We start from the raw sequence: 21503 nt of genomic DNA on the forward strand, positions 1-21503 counted from the left end.
TCCTTTTGGCATATCTTTCTTGGGATATCTAGGTGTATTTTTTCAATTTTTATTTTGTCCTTTGGTTCTAGAAAGATGATGTCTAAGATCTTTTTCTGATCATGGCTTTGAAATAGTCCAAAAATTCTTAAATAATCTCTCCTGGATTTATTTTCCAGGTCAGTTGTTTTTCCAACGAGATATTTTACATTTTCTTCTATTTTTTAATTCTTTGTTTCTTGATGGCTCATGGAGTAAATAGCTTCCACCTGCTCAATTCTAATTTTTAGGACATGCTTTTCTTGAGTGAACTTTTGAATTTTTTTTCCATTTGGCCAATTCTGCTTTTTAGAAAGTTTTCTTCATTGGACTTTTGTGCCTCCTTTACAAGCTCTTTTCCATAACTTTCCTATATCATTCTCATTTCTTTTCCCAATTATTCTGCTACCTCTTATTTGATTTTTAAAATCCTTTTTGAGATCCTCTATCCTTTTGGGCTTGAAAGCAATTCCTATTTTTCCTGGAGACTTTAGATGCAGCAGTATTGGTTTTGTTTTCTTCTGAGTTTGTTTTGGCAGTTGGCCTTCTCTGTCACCAAAATAACTTTCTATGTTGAGTTTCTTTTTTTGTTGTTTGGTCATTTTTCTAGCCTTTTTTCTTTTCTTTTAATTTAAAAAAATGTTAAAAGTTGGGCTCTATACCTTTGACATAGTACTGTTCTAAGCTTCCAGTTCTTGATGCATCTGCCCTCAGAGCTAGCTCTATCTGCTTTTCATTCTTCCTGATAGAAGGAGGGGTGTGTTTAATACTCTCCTGGCTCATGCTCTGGTCTGAGTAACCCAAAGTACTCTTTTCCCCCTTGGAACTCTGACCACGGTCCCCTGCTCCCCTGTAAGCTGCAAGTGCTGGTGTTTGTTAGTGCTCCTTCTTACCGAGACTGGTTCTGTGTATAGGCAATGTGACAAGAGTCATGCTCTCAGAGCCAGCAAAGGGACCTTGTAATGTCCTTCTGAGTGATGGTTCAAAGCTCCATTACTGTCTGTGGCTGAGAGCTTCAGAAGCCTTTGCTGCTGCTCCAACTTCACCCAAGGCCTATTGCTGTGACAGAGCCTGCCCTAGCTTGCTGTTCCACCACCTCCACAGCAGTGTACATCTGTTGTGCCAGCCTTCTAAGTTATGTGGTGGAAAATTACTTTGCTTTGTCTATTTGTGAGTTATGTTGCCCCAGGATTCATTCTAAGGCATTATATCATAGTTTTTTGGAGGGCAATTTGGTAGAGATGAGATGTAGATCTGTACCTTCTCTGCCATCTTAATCTTGATAATCAATTTTTTCCTCTCCTAGTCAGAGACTTCCAATATCTGTATTATGCTTTAGGATTTACCTGATTTTAGGAGAAAGGCATTCCTTCACAAAAACATAATAAAGTAACAAGACTAGTATAATAATATGGCCCATTTTCTAAATAGGGTAACTCATTTAGTCTATCAGTTTACTGTTTTTCATCCTTATATTTCTATTACACAAGCAACAATCTGTAATTTCCTTAATTGCATTTTAAATACCACCTTAAAGACAAAGTGAAAAGTAGATTTTTTGGACTTTCTTTTTAAAGTTAATTTATTAAAAAAAACAACCTGACAATGATTTAAGAGATTCCCCCCCCAAGCATTATCTTGAAAATTGGATTTAAGGAAAATATGGGGTTAAAAAAAGGTCATTTTCATACTAAATGGAATAATATTAGAGAGAAAATAATTATTAGAGGGAATACTTTTTCCTCTGAAAGACAATCATAACTTTAAAATTCTTATTGACATTTTAAACAGAAATAAGTTCATGTTAAGTATCAACTTTAAATTTCATATCACAATCATTCCATAATTTTTACATTTACAACAAAATCAGGCCTGTCTTATGCCTAAATTTCATTTTTCAGCAGCTATAATAATTTCAAATATTTGTAGATAACTTTATGATTTATGTTTAAAATGCCAACTACTGAATTTTAAAATTTTCTTTTCTTTTCTTTTTTTTTTTTTAAACCCTTAACTTCTGTGTATTGGCTCCTTGGTGGAAGAGTGGTAAGGGTGGGCAATGGGGGTCAAGTGACTTGCCCAGGGTCACACAGCTGGGAAGTGTCTGAGGCTGGATTTGAACCTAGGACCTCCCGTCTCTAGGTCAACTACTGAATTTTTGAGAAATATATTTAGACATTCTTTTGCTTTCAAAGTAAAGCAGAGAACACATAAAACTTAAATTCTAGTAAAATCTTTCAGGTAGTTAGAAAAATGTATGAAAAATTTGATTCAATTTATTTCCTAGAGAATTTTTAAGGAACATCAACATTTGCCTTTCTTAATTTTCTTTTCCCTCCAGTCCATTATTTTAAAATACTAAAGTAAGATTTCCCTGTAGGAATAAAAATTAGGTATTAACAAGTCAAAATAAATAAATAAAGCTTCAACCATAATTGGGAGCCTCAAAGACTGTGGATAATGCTAAATTTGATCTGGTAAAAATACACTCTTCTTATAGAAGAATGCATACTACGTTATGTACAGATGTCACTTGACTTTACTCTTGTTGTAAATGATGTTTGTAGTCAGCGGAGTTCTTGTTGAATGTTATATATTCAATCTGTCAGCAACAAGTCACTTATCTGTTCGGCAATTATCTAATTTCCATAAAAAGAAACAATGAGAAACAAAACACAACTATTAGGCTTTAAAATTCTTTCTTGCTAAAAAAGTGGCTAATTAAGACTATTATTTTAGGTTTCATGTAATCAAAGTACAATTATTTGGGCAGATGAGTGAACAACTAAATGTTTATTATCTCGACATCCTACTCCAGTCAAATACAAATGAGAAGAACATGAAAAAAAATCACACCTTTATTTCTTTGAATGACTTGAACACAACATACAGAATACTGAAAACCAAGATGATATTTTATAGTAATTTTTTTCTGTGCTTCCCTACATTGAAGAATACTAATCAGCTTTTGTCAGGTATCATTAACAACCTGTTGAAATAGCTGCAGCAATGAGGATTCTTTTTTCCTCTTTTTAAGGCTCATACCTTTGAGGTTATTCTGAAGAGGCCCCACCATCTGCTTTAACTGACTATCGGTTTGCATGGATTTTTAAAATAAAATCCCAACCAAAAGCATTCCCAGTGAATTTGAGAGTACTTCATATGTACAAAAATACATAGCTTTTGAGAGCTGGAAAAGGTTTAAAACATATAGCACTTATTTACAAGCTCTGACTTTGATACCAATAAAAATTAATACATATTTACTTTGTTTTTTATTTTTTGGTGTAACTCAGACATTATTTCAGTTAGTTTGAACTTTTTCCTTTTTAAAATAATAATCAACCATATATACAAGTAAATTTACAAATGAGAACAAAATAATTAGTTGGTATTGTATGACTGTGGTTTACTTGATCAGAAGTTTACTTTCAGGATCTTAATTTTTGCCCATAACCAAAGAAAAAAGTCTCTGGAATAACCTCCATTGTTAATTAAACTCCTTAATTTCTACACTTAAAAGTGTGAAAAAATGGTTAAATACTCCACAATTAAAAGTAAAGTAAAAATTTTAATTGAGGTTAAGAGTTGGGAAGAAACCAAGACAATTCAAAGTAATCCCAAAGAACATAAATTGTGACAAGTAAATATAACAAATATATACCTAAAACCAAGAAGATATGATTCTTAACATTCTGGGTGGAAAACAGGTTTCAGAAACATTTGTTCATAACTAAATTAGTTAAATGCCAATTTGTTTTTCATGACCAAGCCTACTTTTTTTGAAAATACCTTTAAAATGGCTCAAAAACCTGATAGTTTGGTTAGTAGACCTTAAATATTCTTGTAACTCAGACATCCCAAGGCACAGAAGGGGTTAAGTTATTCCCCCTCTTTAACTCCCCCACCCCTCGAGAGTTTTTAAGAAAAGGTCATAAGAGATGATATGGGTTAAAAGATCAGATTTTTCTTCTCAGGCGATTTAGGAAACTACCTCGGTCCAGAAATTAGGCAGCAGTGTGACCAAAAAGGCACACACAAACCAACAAGTAAGGATTACAAGGTTTTGTTATATGTTTACCTGAAAGACAGATTTACATACAAAAAAGGAATCTGCAGACTTAAGGCTGCTCAATTTAGATAGCCCAATTACAAGCATTTTTATTTTATCAGCAGCATATGATTAAGTTAAGAAAGTTGGACATCTGGGAGGACACTGTAGGAACACCACAGTAGGAACACTGGGAGATGGGTAAATGACATAAATAATACACATCACATAGAACATTTTCTAAAAGTAACATTATAAACTATTAGATACAAGCTGCATTGTACAATGAAATCTGTACAATTCTCAAATGCTTCCATGGTCAGAAAATGTAGCATCATCACCACAAGTCTAGTCAGGGCCAGAATATTACAATGAAGAACAATCAGGTTATGATCCTTTAAAGTGCATTCATATCCAGTTTCTAATATTTGCTTGGTATACACATGGAGTTGTCATGTAACACTGACTTCCAGAATGTGGTCATCCTTGCTAGGGATTACCAGGATCTGCATGCCAGTGCTTGAATTAAAGACCTGGCCAGATGGAAATGGTTGTAGCCGGGGCATTGGCAAGCCTTTATGTTCCACACTGGCTGCTGAATGGGAGCTGCTTTTGCTCTTTAGACTACTACTGTCAGTCTGATCATCCATATTCTTGTCCACTGACAGATTATCATTTTCAATCCAACTGTCTGAAAAAGAAGATATAAAAAGTTGTATCTTCATTCTCAAATAATTTCAAATAAAACTCATAACATTATATTTATAAGAATAAATTTAATTTTAAGCATCCATAAAGTATCTCAATATATTAATTTCTATTTTAGTATTATATTAACTCAGAAGAGCTAACAAGATTGCATTTGAGGGATCCAGAATTGTAATTATCAGGAATTTTTTTGATATTTTGATGATTTATTTTGATATTGATGATTTTGTTTATCATTTTCACCTTCTAATCCTTCACCATCGAAATAGAACCCTCCTTTATAACAAAAAAACAAGAAAAGCAAAATAAACACATTTGTCATGTCCAAAAATGTATCTTCGTTCCACACTTAACTCCACCATCTCACTCTGAAGAGACAGGATGCATTTCTTTCTTCAACACCAATCATTTGCTATCTATATTTGTTTTCAAATATTGTTTTATATTGCATTAATTGAGGCCATTATATTAACTAAAGTTATATTACATAATTAAGGTCAAATTTTTATCCTGGTTCTGATCATTTTTCATCAGTTCATACAAGTCTTCCCAAAATTTCTCTGAATTCCCCATGTTTGTCAATTTTTATAGTGTAATAACATTTTATTATACTAACATGCCAGTTTCTTAGGAAATTTCTCTAACCAATGGGCACCTATTTTGAAGTTCTTTGCTATAAGTAGTGTTGCAATAAAATTTTTTTTTATACAAATGGGAGCCATCCCCTGTCTTTGATCTTGTTGAGGATTAGCAGTAGTATCACTGGGTTTTAAAAGGGTGTATGTTTAAACATTAGTGATTTTTTTCCCAGTATGATTGCAAGCTATTTTCTGGAATGGCTGGATAAATTCACAGTTCCAATAGTACATTAGAATGCTTGTCTTTTCATATCTCTCCAGCATTTACTATTCTCATCTTTGTTAATCAGATGGTGGAGTGATGAAAACTCAAGAGATGTTTCTCATGTAATTTCAACCTCAATGTTTTTATTCAAATGTTGGCTTTTCAATTTTATGTAATCAAATTGTTTATTTTTAATAATTAAGTTATTATATCCTTTGTTAAAGTAAATACTTCTTTTTCTAATCATAATGATGTCCTTCCATTCCCCTGTGTATTGATTCCAAGGTGGAAGAACAAAAAGTGCTAGGCATGGGGATTAAATGACTTGCCCAGGGTCACATAGTTAGGAAGTGTCTGAGGCCAGATTTGAACCTAGCACCTCCCATCTCTAGGCTTGACTCTCAATCCACTGAGCCACCCAGCTGCTCCCTCTCTTTTTTTTCTTTAAATCTCTTAAATTTGGAAATGTGTGATGTGCTAGTGTAAACTTTTAAGTTTTTCTAGTGTTCAAATGAAAAATAAAGTGTACATTCCCTCAAACACAAAGCAAAAAGATCATATTTTTAAAAATGCCTTCAGAATATGTCAGACATCTCATTAAATATTTGTTAATCCAATCAAATGCTAAAAAACAATGACATTTTCACTTCTACACTTAAACAATTTACATAATCACTAATATGAAGTCTTCCTATTAAAAAAAAAATTTATACCAGCATCAAGTTGTGTGGAATGAGCAGAATGATGAGGGAGGTATTTAAACAATCTGACATCAGGAAAGGGGAGATATCCAGCAAAAAGAGGCATCACTTCCATGTGGACTTTATGAGTTGCTCGTGCTGTCACAGGCATTGAGATAACTCCAGAACTTTTCCCACATACTGCCCAATTACTACTATTGTCAACGACTGGAAAAAAAAAAAGGGAAATGTTAATTTTGTTTATAAAAGCAAATACTTTTATTATGTAAACCCTGTGTGTTTGCACAGGTTGTCCTTTATGCTAGGAATACTTGAGGCCCCACTTCTTGGAAAACCCAGCTTCCTTCATGGCTCTCATCATGTACCACCTTTCCTGATTAGTTATTAGTAGTCTTTCCTTTTTCAAACTATCATGGACTTACTTGTTTACATTTGATTACCCAGTACAGTAGAACATGAATTGCCAGATGGCAAGGATTATTCTGTATTTAGTTTTTGTTATCCCTATTGTCTAACATAGCTACTGCTTGATAAACCCAGGCAAAACCTACCCCTAAGGAATATTAAATTTTCTTGTATATTTAGTTAAGAATTAGATTATTGAAAAATTAAGGTATTTTAATAACTTCTCATTTCACTTCCTAATTTCTTAATTATTTAAAAAGTCTCTTCCAATTTCTCATATTCTGGGCTAATCAATATTTATTAAGCACCCATTATGTGTCAGGCACTGTGCTAAGCCCTGTGGACACAATTTATAAAAAGACAGTCCCTGCCTTCAAGCTTATAATCTAAAGCAGGTGACCAAACTCAAGAAGAGGCTGGAAAGAGAGGGGTGGGGTGGGGGTAGTGCAATACAGGGTGGACACTGGATACTTGGGGATACTCAGTCCAAGGCATTTTGTTCCATGGAGTTGAAACTAGGTAGGTCAGTGGATGCAAAAGGGAGGGAGGCTGAGCCTAGTTTAGGACAGAATAGGGAGGAATTTTGTACTCTGCTAATCAGAGGGGAGAGGAGGCTAAGGGAGGTAGTATCCCTTAAGGCTAGAATTAGCAGTATGGCAGGGAAGGGTATCTTGGAGTTAAAACTAATCAGTGCAGCAGATGCAAAGTGGAGAGACTCATGCATTCTATACATTCTAAGATGGTGGCTGTAGAGCTGTCAGTCTGATACAATTTTATTTTAAGGGGGAAGAAACTAAAGCCTAGGAGTGACCCTATTAAAGTCATGCCCTACCTAAGGGTCAAAAGCAGGATTTAAACTTATGTCTTCTGAGTTGAAGTACTTTGTAATGCTATAATGCGCTGTGTAAACTGCTTTCCTAAGATAAAGAATACATTTTATTGGTGTCTTTTGTTTTTATATTATCTACATTTCTCACTCTTCATTTCTTAAGCACTTACTATGTCAGACTTTGTGTTAAGTGCTTAATAAAATATTATCTCATTTGAGCCTCACAACAACCCTGGGAAATAGGTGCTACTTGTATCATCCCTATTTTACAAATGAGGAAACTAAGACAAAGGTTACGTACACAACTATTAAAGGTCTGAGGTCAAATTTCAACTCTTTCTGACTCCAGGCCCAGAGCTCCAACTACTACACTATCTTGCTAGTTAAAGAAGTGTGTATTTAACATGAATAATTTATAATTACTTGCTTTATGGCTTGCTAAAACAAATTATTTTCAAGCAGCCATTCTGCCAGGGGAAATCTTCACATGCTTGGTGCAGACACCCCCCTAATTCACTGATGGGTTTGAGGCCTGGTTTATCCCATCTACTGAGACAGTTTGTCTGGGGTGTGGCAGCTGAGAGTGCCATGGCTTCTTGGAGCCAGAGGTGAGAGCTGGGTGACAGGTAGACACTAAAGGTGGATGAGCAGCCCTGAAAAGGGCCTACGAGGTCCTTGAACCAGGGGTGCTAATCCTCCCTGAACTCTATTAGAGTCACTTAATAAGTCATTTAACTTCTGCCTCAGTTTCATCATCTGTAAAATGGGGATAATAATAGCATCTAACTCCTAGGATTTATGAAAATTAATTATTGATCTATTCTGTAGTTTGTATTTTATATAACAAAACATAAGTCTCTTCACCTCTGAGTGAAACTCACGAGTTCTAAAGTTCAGTCCTCTTACATTAGATATCATAGTTCAGTTTCTTACTAACTAATCATTTTTAATTCAAGAGAAACTCTTGGCTAACGTTTCAATACTCTCATAAAATAGTCTATTTTAAAAAGAACTGTTACCCTAGCATGACCTGCAAATCATCTTGTGCCAAGGAAGCTTGTAATCCCTTCTAACTCTGTGACACATATGTGTTATCCTTGAGAGCACATAAGCTGTCTGTACGTATCCCAGCGTAGCCTCGGCCTTACCCAGTTCTCCTCCCCAGGCACCAGTGAGTCTGCTATCTGTGGCCTCGGGATGCTGCATGTGTCATATATCCAAAAAGTATTCCTCTAAGTCAGAGGGGCGTGGCCGGGGTCGCATGTGGACGCAAACCCCTTCACTTAAGGAAACCGATCATGCTGCCTTCACCACCATAATGCCGTTAACCTCATAACCAATGGTATTACTTCCTCACTTACCCGTAGCTGTTCTTTGTTCTACGTTTATAAAAACAAGTGGAATCTCACTGAGGCAGTCATCAGACTCCTCCCATGGACAGGCAGTGCCCTTTAATAAAATGTTATCTTGCTCAAAGAGAATGTCCCTCAGTTAACCTTTGTTGAATTTCACTCACAGTAGTTTGTTGTGAGGATCAAAGGACAGCTTAACTGTTAAACAGACTGTTTCTAAAAACTTGGCCATTTACGTCTATATAAAGGTATCCATGAGGCTACTACTTTGGGGGGCTGGTAGGGTGGTTAATCTTCTCATAGAGCTTGTTGTTGCTGTTGTTTGGTTGTGTCCCATTTCATGATCCCATTTGGAATTTTCTTAGCAAACATCCTGGAGTGGTTTGGCATTTCCTTCTCCGGCTCATTTTACATATGAGGAAACTGAGGCAAATAGGCTTAACTAGCTTGCCCAGAGTCACAGTAAATGTTTGAAGCTGGATTTGAACTTGGGTCTTCCTGACTCCAAGCCCAGCATTCTATCCACTGTGCCACCAACTCTACTCTAAACATTCAACCCTCCACACAACTGGCCCATGTTACCTAAGAAGCATTAATATTATTTCAAAGATAGAGATAATTTCATTTCCACAAATATGCTTTTTATTACTTTCTTAAAGGTTTGGATAACCAGTATTTTCCCATAGATCAGGAAGAAGTTAAAGAAATGTTATGGGTCTTTTTTTTTTAAGCTAAATTTTTTGTCACTTATTTTGAAGTTAAAATTTTGAGACATCAGTGGATTAAGAGCCAGGCCTAGAGATGGGAGGTCCAAGGTTCAAATCTGGCCTTAGACACTTCCCAGCTGTGTGACCCTGGGCAAGTCACTTAACCCCCACTGCCTAGCCCTTACCACTCCTGCCACTGAACCAATACACAGTATTGCTTTTAAGGTGGAAGGTAAGGGTTTTAAAAAAATAAAAAAATGAAAAATTTTGAGCCAAAGTCATAAACAGGAACTTTGAACAAAGATTAAATACTAGGTAAAATTCTGATACTTCTCCAAAGAGGATTCTCTTCCATAAATTTTTCACAATTTAAAGTCAAACTTGCTCAACTGTCGTGATGTAAAAAAAAAAAACGAATGGTTTGTGAGGGGCTGCTCCTATTTTAGCCTTGTTATTCAGAAGAAAAAGGTTTTTCAAATCTGTCATAGCTGCATCTATACCATTAGCCTCTGTGTAGACATGATGTATTCCTCTAACCATGCTTTTCTGCCGAAAATCTTCAACTGTATTTTCTTAGTTAGATACAACAGCCGCAACTTGTCATTTCTCAGTTCCATGAATGCAGTAGAGAAAAGGAACCCTCACTTACCTAGAGCCCTAGCATATTTTTATAAAAAGACCTGGCCAACTTCAAATCAGGTACTACAATTGCTATATGAGTTCGTCTACTTAGATTTCACAAAGTGACTTTAAAATTCTGAAATAAAAAAGTTCTCATTGTTGGAATGAAAACATGCAGTCTGGTGAAAACCTACTGTGCCTTTAGAGATGTCAATGCCTGAATTAAGATTCCAAAATTAATTTAGATTTCCAACTTCAGTCTCCCTTAGCTGGATTCTGTTTAGCCCATGACTTTCATACTGTTGCTCTTCTTGCAACCACAATCACAGCTGAGAACTCCTGGACCATCTTCTGTACATGCTCCATCTTGAAGGAGTAGAGGAGGTAGCTTCTATTAGACATTCTTTATGAATTAGAATGATAAAAAAATTTATCATCTAGTGGCAAACCTTCTGATAATAAGCCTCTCCAACATTTAGATGGGTTAGCTTTTAGATGACAGGCACACTCACAAAAAGTTGGGTTACCAGACTAATTATAGTGATAGTGAATGAGTTTTTTTTCAGTTGCCAATGACTAGTATCTACCAAGGCAAAGAAGGGTTTCAATCTGAATTGTTGGAGGGAATATATACGCACAAATGAAATTACATATTTTTGAAGAAGCCTTTTGTTCACAAAAATATATGGAGCAAGTAAGTAGAAGGAAATCACTCAAAAAGTGATATAGAGTCCTATTAATTTATTTGATACCAAATATCTATTATGACCACTGTCCTGTATAAGATACCGTGAGAGATATGAAGAAAAATGAGGAAAAATCCCTATGTAGGTTACTTACAATCTAGTTAGATTTAAAAATGAAAAGTTTCCAAAGATCAAAGTGATACCTTAAGAGTCTATGGTGAGTCAGCAGTATAGGCAAAATAAGAGTTCAGAGGACAGAAAGATCCCTCTAAAGGGCACTGGTCACAACAGGTTTAATGGAGGAGACAGGAGTTTGGTATTGAAGAATGAGTAGGATAAAATAATCAGGGAAGCCAGGAATGTGACTTGGATGTAGGGTCAAGAGGAATTAATTTTTAGATGTAACAAATCTGAATTGGTGGAAGCATTCAGTACATAAAACTGGGATGCAGACCAGAGGTTTAAAGGAGAGATCATAGCTGAAAGTAAAGGGATATAAGTCATTCACAAAAGAAAAAAGGTGACCAGATCCAAAATCTCCAAGAAATTTTAGTAACTTGTTTACTAACTTCATTTATATGATGAAATGCAACTGTGTATTCCAATATAAAATGGAAGTAAATTATTTTAGAATAAAAACATTTTAAGTGTTAGTAAGACATACGCTTTGTAATATGTGAGAACAAAACTACTTCATATCCTATTAAGTAGGCCATTTAATTATACATAGAATTGCAATGAGAAATAGTCTATACTCACCTTCATACATAAGTTTTGTGGTACAATAGTCATCCGATTCTGTTAATGCCTCATCCTTATCCACCTCCAAGAGGTCAGAAAGTCGTGTGATGGACACTTCCAAAGAACAGAGTGAACCTGTTTTACAATACTCTGTTCCTAAAGGAGGGAATATTTCAGCTTTCACATTATATAATGTCTGGGTGAGGGAGAAAGATACAGAGCAATATTAATTAGCTATTGTTAAGAATGACTTATGTTAATTAAGACAGGTCAACTTGGATAATAAGTTATATGCTACAATTGAATGCTACCAATGTTTTTTTAAAAAGGAGCATTGATGAGGCTATCAAGTGATAAATTAACATCTTAGAGCTAGTTGTCTTATTTGTCTTTAATTACAGATGAAATAGCTTTATGATACCATTACTAATGAAGAACCAATTCTAAATTAACTCCTCACATATGATTAATGTATAAGCATTTTCAGAATATATATTGCTGATAACTAGAGAATAAACATTTATTTAAGATTATAATAGGTTCACACTGACATTTCCTTTTGGGACTAGGTATGCTCAGAGGAAAAAGGGCAAGCCCTTTGAAGAAAGAAAAATCAGGCCTGTCCAGAAGCCTTAAGTCAGGTTCAAAAAATTTGTGAGTATCTCTAAGAATAACTAAAACCTAATTTTTCAGCAATCGATATACAACTTTTATAGATTTAAGTCTGAGATAATAGTAAGTTTAGATCTATGATGGTGAACCTATGGCACAGGTGCCAAAGATGGCATCTCTCTGTGGGCACACACACTGTTGTCTGCCAGAGTTAGTTACTAGAAAGGCAGAGGGACTGGGAAGGAGCTGTTTCCCTCCTACTCTCAATGTGCGCCTTTCCCTCACCTGAGTGGAGCACTTGGGCTACCCCCCTCCCTTTCTCTCTCCCATGTCTGGGGTAAGGTATGTATATGTGGGAGGGGAGGGACAGGCACAGCATTTAGTCTCTGGGGGTAATGGGGCATGGCATACAGTGGGGGTGGGGCATGGCAAACAGTCTCTAAAAGGTTCACCATCACTGGTTTAGATTTGGAGGGAGAACAACTTGTTTGCCAAGGAAGTTTTCTTCTAACACAAAAAAAGCTTGTCACAGAGATTTAGACTATCTTTTGCCTACACGTGGGCATAAGGGGCAATAAAAATAGGGACTTTTTGCTGTCTAAAAATAAACACATACAGGTAGACTGTGTAGCAAAGAAAAAAAATTACATGAAAAAATACAATGTAAGAAAGGTAATCCAAATTAAGAATATTTGGGTAAGGATGCTAAGGAAGTAATTATGTTCTCCTTGGTAACTTATTAGGAAGCTATCTGAAATCAAATTTATGCCTTCCAATTAAAATGAAGAAAAGAAAGCTTGGATCCTGTGAAGCTCTCAAAGCCAGAATAAGTATAGCCTAGGAAGCTGACTTTAAAATTAACAAATTAAGAGAATAAGACTAAATTGCTATTCTCTTGTTTACTAAGTATTTAATAATTAGGATATCTTGGACTATCAAAATGATATCTATTGAGACTAAAAAGTTGTGAATCATACACTAAATTTTCCAATACCACTTTCAACCTGATACATATGTGGTAGACACTTACTAGTCTAGCAATTCAAACAAAATTTAGTTTCTTCAGTATTTTTCTGCTTGAAGACTGAATACTAATAATTGAAGTCTACTCATATGCTAATATTGAGTAGGCTTTTGGGGAGAGAAGAGGAAAATCTGGTAATAGTACCATTTATATACAACTAACTCTTCACATCATTAAAAGCATGCTTTTGCCAACTGTAAGATATGGAAAAAAACAAGCTACCAAGGACTTGGGTGTATGTTTTTTTTTTTTTTTTTTTTTTTTTTTTTTTTTTTTTTTTTTTTTTTTATGGGACACACAGTCGCTCAGGGTCACTCAGGGTCACCTGTCCAGGCTAGGGACCGTCCTTGGCCCAGGAGTGGTAAGGGTGGGCGATAGGGGTCAAGTGACTTGCCCAAGGTCACACAGCTGGGAAGTGTCTGAGCCCGGATTTGAACCTAGGGCCTTTTCGTCTCTAGGCCTGGCTCTCAATCCACTGAGCTAGCCCAGCTGCCCCTACTTTAGGTTGCAGTTTCTTTAGCAGATGTAGTTTTTACAGGGTGGGGTTGCTAGCCCCACGCCCAACCCTCCTCCTTTTTCATCCGGGCTAGGGACCGTCCTTGGCCCAGGAGTGATAAGTGGGTGTATGTACTATATGTATATGCATATGCACATATAATAAGTATATGTAAGTATGCTATTCTGATGTAATTTAGAAAAGTTGGCTCTTACTGGCATGGATCTATATAAGAATAAACAAAATAAATGCATAGAGTTCAATTACAACATTTCTGTCCACTGTTGTTTTACCTTAGAACAGTGATGGGCAAACTTTTTTAAGAGGGGGCCAAAGGAAAGGAAATGCTCATCTGTCAGTCTGTTTCTAAGGAAACTCTTTCAAAGTTTCATTGTATTGTATCCTACTCACTGCATTCATCAGATTAGAAATAATGTCGGGCAGCTGGATAGAACATTTCAGGGGGCCGCATCTGGCCCGCAGTTTGCCCATCACTGCTTTAGAGCATTCTATAAATCTTATATTAATATGTATAAACTGGATCCTTAGTTTCTTTTAGCATGATAAAAATAAATTTAAAGTTCTTAAACTTTGTGAAAATTTCAATTTTCCTATGTGTTCATATTTTCCTTTTCTGTTTCAGGAAATATATTCAAGTTAGTATCTCTAGAAATAGGGTTGTGTGTATGAACGTGTACGTATACACATGCACACACACACATTACATATAAGCACATACACACATAAGTGTATATAAGTAATCAACCTATTAAACCTCTTTTTTGGGAAAAGTCATTATAAATAAGCTTAATATTAATAATAATATAATAACAATAATTGCTAAAAAGTCACAATAAGTAAGCCCAATAAATTAATTTAATAATTAATTATTAATATAAATAAGCCACCAAGTACAAGTTCATTTAAGGACAAATGACTTAATAAAATAACATTTGTAAATATCTTAAACAGAGCCTGAGTTTTTAACTTAAAAATTAAAAGATTTTCATAATTTTAAAAGTTCTTTTTGGTCTCTTAGAATTACACATTTTAAGCTAAAAAAAACCTCTAATATTTATATGAAAAAGTTACATATTTAATCCTTTGCAGATATGGGAGGTCTATGAATGTGGAACCTTATATATATTTATTTTTTCAATTTTAATTGACTTTGCTGACTTCTTTTTCTGTAAAAAATTCTTTGTTACATGTATCTTTGGGAGAAGAAAAGAAGGAAATTTAGATGATGTAAAAATAAGGGATATCCACAAATTTTATTAAAAAGTTTTTTAAGTTCTTTAAAGAAGCACTAAAGCCTGCTTTTTAATATATTTTAATAAACTGACATAAACAGGAGCTAACCACAGTTAACTGTTAGGACTATCATTGTACAGTACTTGGATGTATTAGAGAAAAAGGGTCTGGGAATTCAAATCTAAAATCAGTGATAATATATTTTAAGTCAATAGGAATAGCTATCACTTGTCTTATAATGCTTTTTGAATAAAACTTATCTATAGAATAAAGAATGAATACAGCTTATGTAAAGAATTTATATTCTAACCTAGATACTTTTAAAAAGTGATTTCTTTGCATATGGTTTTATTTCACCATTCACATTATCCCTCTCTAAACTCTTCTTTAAAATACAGTAAAATACGTAATATAATACCTACAAAAAAATTTTCCACTTGGAACTCATAACTGTACGGCTTTAAGGAAATGGACCGAACTTCAGAGGCTGGATAAAAGTCAAGTGAAAAGTGACAATTCAGAGAAGGTGGAAGTTCCTTTGTCCAAATCAGCTCCCACACAAAGAATACTGATTGTTTGCTGCAGATGTGCTGAAAAAAATTATAATTTTTATGAGCAGTGCCAGAAGAATCATATATAAAGAAGTTAGGCATTCCAGTTTAAATTGTTTCGTGCATAGAAAATACTACATTTGTTTGTTTTAAAAGACAAACCCTCTTTTATGATATGCCTGTATGTATATGCTGTTCTTTGGTCCTATATCACCCACCACTTCCCTTGGATCCTCCTGCCTGGCTTTGCTTCCCTGCAGAATACTGCACAAACTGGCAAAAACTGGCTTAATTTTTTATGATTCCATAAGCTACAGAGCATAAGGGATCACAAAAAAGAAAAGGAAAAAAAAATAATTCACCAATGTGTGGCACTTCACTGTACATTACCACAACAGGGTAAAAATGATTATTTTAAGCAAAGTTAACTTTAAAGAAAACTCACAAAATATATGCCTATATTTATGCAATTAAATAATTGATATGCAACATCAAGGTACAGAAAGAATGAATAGAATTTAATTTATGAACTGTGCAATAACTTTGCACAGAGCCAAAATTAAAGGCAAGAAGGTAAAACTACAAAATCTGATGTTCAAAAATAAGAGGGAAAAGCTTTTCAAAACACTAAAAAAGATAATTGTTTTTAAAAAAAAGGCAAAAAAAATCTTTTTATTTCCCTAAACAAATACCAACTATGCTCTAAAAACATGGAAAAATGACCAGCAGAAGCAGGGTTAAATGCAGCCAGGCAGTGTGGACAAACATAAATTTCTCTAACAAAACTATTCTAATATGAATTTTTACCTTTTATAGGACCAGTTATTCTAACCCCAGGCCTTCTGAGCTAGAGGTAAGACATTCCAAACTAGAACATGTAATGACATTGCCCATGAAAATATCACACTTAAGCTGATATTAGGTGATCTAGGTAATGATTTTCAAACTCTCCCTAAATACATAATAAAAAAAGGCAACAAAATGAAATGCAACCATACAAAAATGTATCACATTAGATAAAATTCAGAGAGCTGAAGTAAGTTTGACTAATCACTCACTAATAAGATGTGTTTCTTCCTTTATGTTATTTCCAAGTTTTAGGCTAAAAATTATCTTCTCACTGTTAAACATTCATAGAATGCCTCCCATGGATCTAGCACATTACTAACCAAAGGCACCACAGCAAGAGAAGCCTGAAGGCTCACACTGATGTAGTTAGTGCTTTACAATTGACAAAGCACTCTGTTGACAATTCTGTAAGATAAGTAGCAGAAGTAGTGACATCCCCAGTCTAGAAATGAGGAAACCAAGAGACAAAACGATTTGTCTAAAGTTGCACAGCAACACAGAGACTGGCAAAAAAGGTTCAATTGTTTATAATTCTGTAATCTATATAGCATAAGGGACCACAAAAAAAATTATAATTTACAGAGGTGTGGCAGCCTACTATAAACTTCCATAGTAGGGTAAAAAAGATCAATTTAAATAAAGTTGACTTAAACTGGGGCAGCTGGGTAGCTCAGTGGATTGTGAGTCAGGCCTAGAGACGGGAGGTCCTAGGTTCAAATCCGGCCTCAGACACTTCCTAGCTGTGTGACCCTGGGCAAGTCACTTGACCCCCATTGTCTACCCTTACCACTCTTCCACCTATAAGTCAATACACAGAAGTTAAGGGTTTAAAATTAAAAAAAAAAAAAAAAAGTTGACTTAACCCCCCCCACAAAATATATGCTTACATTTATGCCAATTATTTGATATGCAACATCAAGCTATTGAGAGAATATGACTCAGCACTTCACATGCTTCGGCCTCACTCTGGTTATTTTGCTGAGAAACAAAAGCAGAGGGAGAAAAATATTACCTGCTGTCTCTTAGTATTTAACGGCACTAGTTGCAGATCTGGGCTATTTCCAGTATCTATAAGGTTATTGTCTGATAGCTGGAAGCCAAGTTCTGATAAATTCTGGACACAAACTTGAATATATTTCCTGAAATAGAAAAGGAAAAAATGAATATTAGGGAAAATTAAAATTTCCACAAAGTTTAAGAATTTTAAATGCACTTCTGTCTTGCTAAAAGGCACTAGTCCAAGGAACAAGTACTAAATACACATTATATTCACATAAGATTTACAAAACACTCTGAGGTAAGACAGTAATGGCCAAAAAAAGATGCAAACCAGTTTTATATGCATTTATTTTGTTGATTCTTAACTTTTTCCTAACAAGCATGTCTTCTGAAACAAGTCAAAAAATACTCCTCCTATCTCCCTGCTTCCTCTAACTACACCAACACTATTTGTATACCCAAACCTCACAAGTCAATGTTAATAAATATTCCACCAAATTATGCTGGAAAGAAAACAGAAGTGGATTCTCTTAAAATTTTAAGGATTCAATAACAAACTGAGATCTCGCTTTAATTTTCAAAATGAACAAAACATTTATTAGGCACTTACTGTGTACAGAGCACTAGGTAGATATAAGGTTTAGCTAAAACTAGTCCTGGCCTCGTACCTCTATAGATAGTTATAATACACAGTATTTACAACAAGAGGATTATAAGACTAAGTCTGAAAGAGAAAGTAATTTTCTATTTGGAGACCAGGAAAGTCTTCCTGGAAGTGGCATTTGGTTTAGGCTTTGAGGAAGAATAAGAATTCAAAAGGTGAAGATGGGGAGAGAGGGAGTTAAGAGTAGTATAGAGAATGGTTTGAACAAAGGCAAGAGACAAAGGAGCCCATTTTAGGTTAAGATGAAGAATAGAGTATATATATGGAGGGTGATGAGAAAAGGCTAGAAAGGTACTGCAAGAACTATGAAAGGTAAAACAAAAATTTCAATATTTCTTTTAAAATGTTTAGTATCAAGGTCTATTTTATGGATTTAGCAATTTAATCCACTAGGTCTTTAAAAAATGTTTCTACTTTCATAAGAAGCAGCTGGGTTTGGAGTCAGAGGATTGTGCCTTTACCACTAACTGTGTGATGCCTCAGCCAATCCACCCCTCTGGCCTTCAGTATGCTACATGACCTCTAAGGGTCCTTTAAAGTCAAACTGAAATAATCATAATAGGATCTAACATGGGGAGAAAATGTCCCACTGATTCAGGTTCCTACAAGTAACCAGGCATGGATTATACTTTTTAGACCCTATGAAGCTAGTGACCTTCACACACTGTGTAAACATAAGAGCTATCACAGCTATCTCTGTATCACAAAGGTAAAAAACATAAGAAGTTAATTGTTTGGCCTCATTTGACAGATTTTGTATTTGGGGAACTCTTTAGTTCTCTCGTTAACAAGGTGAACAGTCTTGGTTTCTAAGGTGATCCATGTGTGACTAAAGAAATTTGGGGTCCCATGGACATGGTTTTAACAGCCTCAGTTAAGTGATTTCACAAAATCTTTTAAGGAAGAGCACACTGAAATGTGGTCTCTTTCCTTACAATTCATTACTCTTACCTGAATTTTTTTGAGATAATGGAACTAGGAACACCTAGCATTACCACTTTTCCAAAAAGTGAACAAAAAAGTGTAAAAGTATGACAAATATAAGAAGGTGATTATTTGGCATTATAAAATGAATGAAGGAATTCTGCCTGAAATAAATACCTGACAAATCTAAAATATTATGTTCAGTTCAAGCACTACATTTTAAGAGATATTTTAAAAACAAATTTGTGGAAAATGATGGCCATGATGAAAAAAGCTAAAGTAGTAGAAAGAACTGAGAAGCAGGGGGCATCAATTCAAATCCCTGGTTTCATTACTTACTACCAGGAGTGATTTTACCTCTCTGGGCCTTAGTTTCATCATTTGGGGAAAAAAGTGACCTCTGAAGTCCCCATCACACCTACATCTTTGAGGCTATGACTATTTTTTTCAGATTTAATGGAAGCTTTATTTTACTTTGGAATTTTATTTTTATTTAAACAACATAAAATGAAAGTGTTTTGTGAATGAAAAATATGTGTAATAGAAGCTTCCAAATTCAAGGAAATGTCAAAATTAAAATGCAAAGAAATCAAAATACCTTTTGACACAAACAAAAATATTAGCTAATAAAGACTTTCCAAGTCACTTCCTACATACATAGAGAAACTGAATACCCTCTGGTATTTTTCTCAGTAGATTCAAAGATGAAAAGTTATCCTTCTTTATTAATGATTTTTTTTTTAAAAAAAAGGCCCCATTCCTCCCCTCCCTCTCCATTACAGTTAAGCCTGGAAAAGCAATGTCTCCACTTCAGACATTTTGGGAAAAGAAATAAATCATTAATATTTAATTACCGTTTTCCGGCTGACAGCAAAGAATGGGTGGCCTTAAAAGGTATACTGAATGTTAATGCAATAATAGTGGAGTAAATTGACCATGGACAATCAATAGACACCTAAAAGGGGGAAAAAATTACATTCATGGTACTCATGTGACTTTAAAGAACACCACCCCTATTCTCCAACCCCACTTAGTTTTCATGACTGCTAACATTGTCTTTTTGAATGTTGGATAAATTAAGTAAACAAAGCCACCAAAAACAGGAGCCCACAGTCAGATTCATTTACAAGTAAAATACATAATGAAATTTGCCAAAACAGTGTAAATGTCACCAATGAGCATCTGTTGTAGCCTCCTAGTAGCAGCAAAGATTCTTACAATCACAAAAATGTTGATTAAATGTGGATACTCAGGTTTCAAGGAAAATATTTATTTTTGTGGTCACCACTGGAGTAACCATAGTTTGTGACTTATATTTATGTATGGCCAGTGAAAGGGACCTTGCTGCTAATACTAGGTGACTACAGCAAGCCATTAGCAATCACTGCTTGTGAATACATAATACAAAAATAATTTTTTTTAAAATGTGCAGTAGATTACAATCAAAGGTCATTTTGTTAGATTGGACCCAAATCATACCAATTCAATCTGAAAATTAGACTATCATCTAACTGTTGAGTCTATGTGACATCAAAGAGTCACGCTAACTGAACCTATTATTCTGGAATCTTGGGGTAAATAGCCTATATATATTAAGCTTAAATCTTATTTTGCAAAGTGAAGGTGAGATCTAAAAGATATGAGAAAAGATCTCCTTTAACCACATTTCTTTCAAGTAAAATGTATTCGGGGGAAAATTACTATATCTGGTGAGAGACAGTTATAGATGTGTATGTATAGGTAAAATGATGTAATAATATATAAAGAATACATTTTAAAAGACTATAACTCTTATCTTTTTCTTCTCTTGCTTTGCTGTCTGCACTTCAGTGTTGGAATTGCATGAAGAACAACTGGCTACAAATAGCATATTTATATGAATATGGACAATTCTAGAACAAAAATTATAACCCAGAAAAGGACTTATTCAAAGAAAAAAATATATATATGTACATCCTGAAAAATACCACTAACTTACGGGCCAAACTCAGTGATGACATCTGGCATTTTTAAGATATAAAAACTTTGAACCCTGTGCTATGTTAAGTAGACTTTACCTTAAATCAAACTTTATTTAAAGTTTTAGAGATTACATAGGATCATAGATCTAGGGCTGAAAGAAACCTCAGAGGCTCATTTTATTGATGAAGAAAGTGAGGCCCAGGGAGGTTAAGTGACTTGCCTAAGGTCACACAGGCAGTAATCAGAGGCCAGATTTAAACCTAGGTTCTCTGACTCCTGATACAGTGATCAAAAGTGCTTGATTAAAAAGTTACTAATAAATAACAAAGAAAAATTATGTCCTGATATAGATTTCCTCATCAATTTTGAATTTTCAGAAGACAAAACTAGAACACGCCAGGTCATATTATCTGTCTGTCATTTTAATATACTATCTTGGAACTTTCACCGTCATATAAATTACTTGAAAGCAATACTTCTGGTTAGGTATAAGTTGCCTCCCTAAC

At 34.7% G+C, this 21503-nt stretch overlaps 1 protein-coding gene across 1 annotated transcript in view; it reads right to left on the reverse strand.

Moving 5' to 3' along the window:
- Positions 1–2796: 2796 nt before the first annotated feature.
- The window catches only part of TRAPPC10 (trafficking protein particle complex subunit 10), a 144115-nt gene continuing 125408 nt past the window's right edge, over positions 2797–21503 (reverse strand). Inside the window, exons 18-23 of the mRNA XM_044669231.1 lie at positions 19890–19990; positions 17461–17587; positions 15471–15638; positions 11681–11858; positions 6334–6528; positions 2797–4760 (exon numbers count right to left, since the gene is read on the reverse strand). Of these exons, the coding sequence (XP_044525166.1) occupies positions 4522–4760; positions 6334–6528; positions 11681–11858; positions 15471–15638; positions 17461–17587; positions 19890–19990 (1008 nt within the window). The 3' untranslated portion in view covers positions 2797–4521. The remainder of the gene's footprint in view (positions 4761–6333; positions 6529–11680; positions 11859–15470; positions 15639–17460; positions 17588–19889; positions 19991–21503) is intronic.

Source organism: Gracilinanus agilis, chromosome 3 (assembly GCF_016433145.1).
Source record: "Gracilinanus agilis isolate LMUSP501 chromosome 3, AgileGrace, whole genome shotgun sequence".
Classification (NCBI taxonomy): domain Eukaryota; kingdom Metazoa; phylum Chordata; class Mammalia; order Didelphimorphia; family Didelphidae; genus Gracilinanus; species Gracilinanus agilis.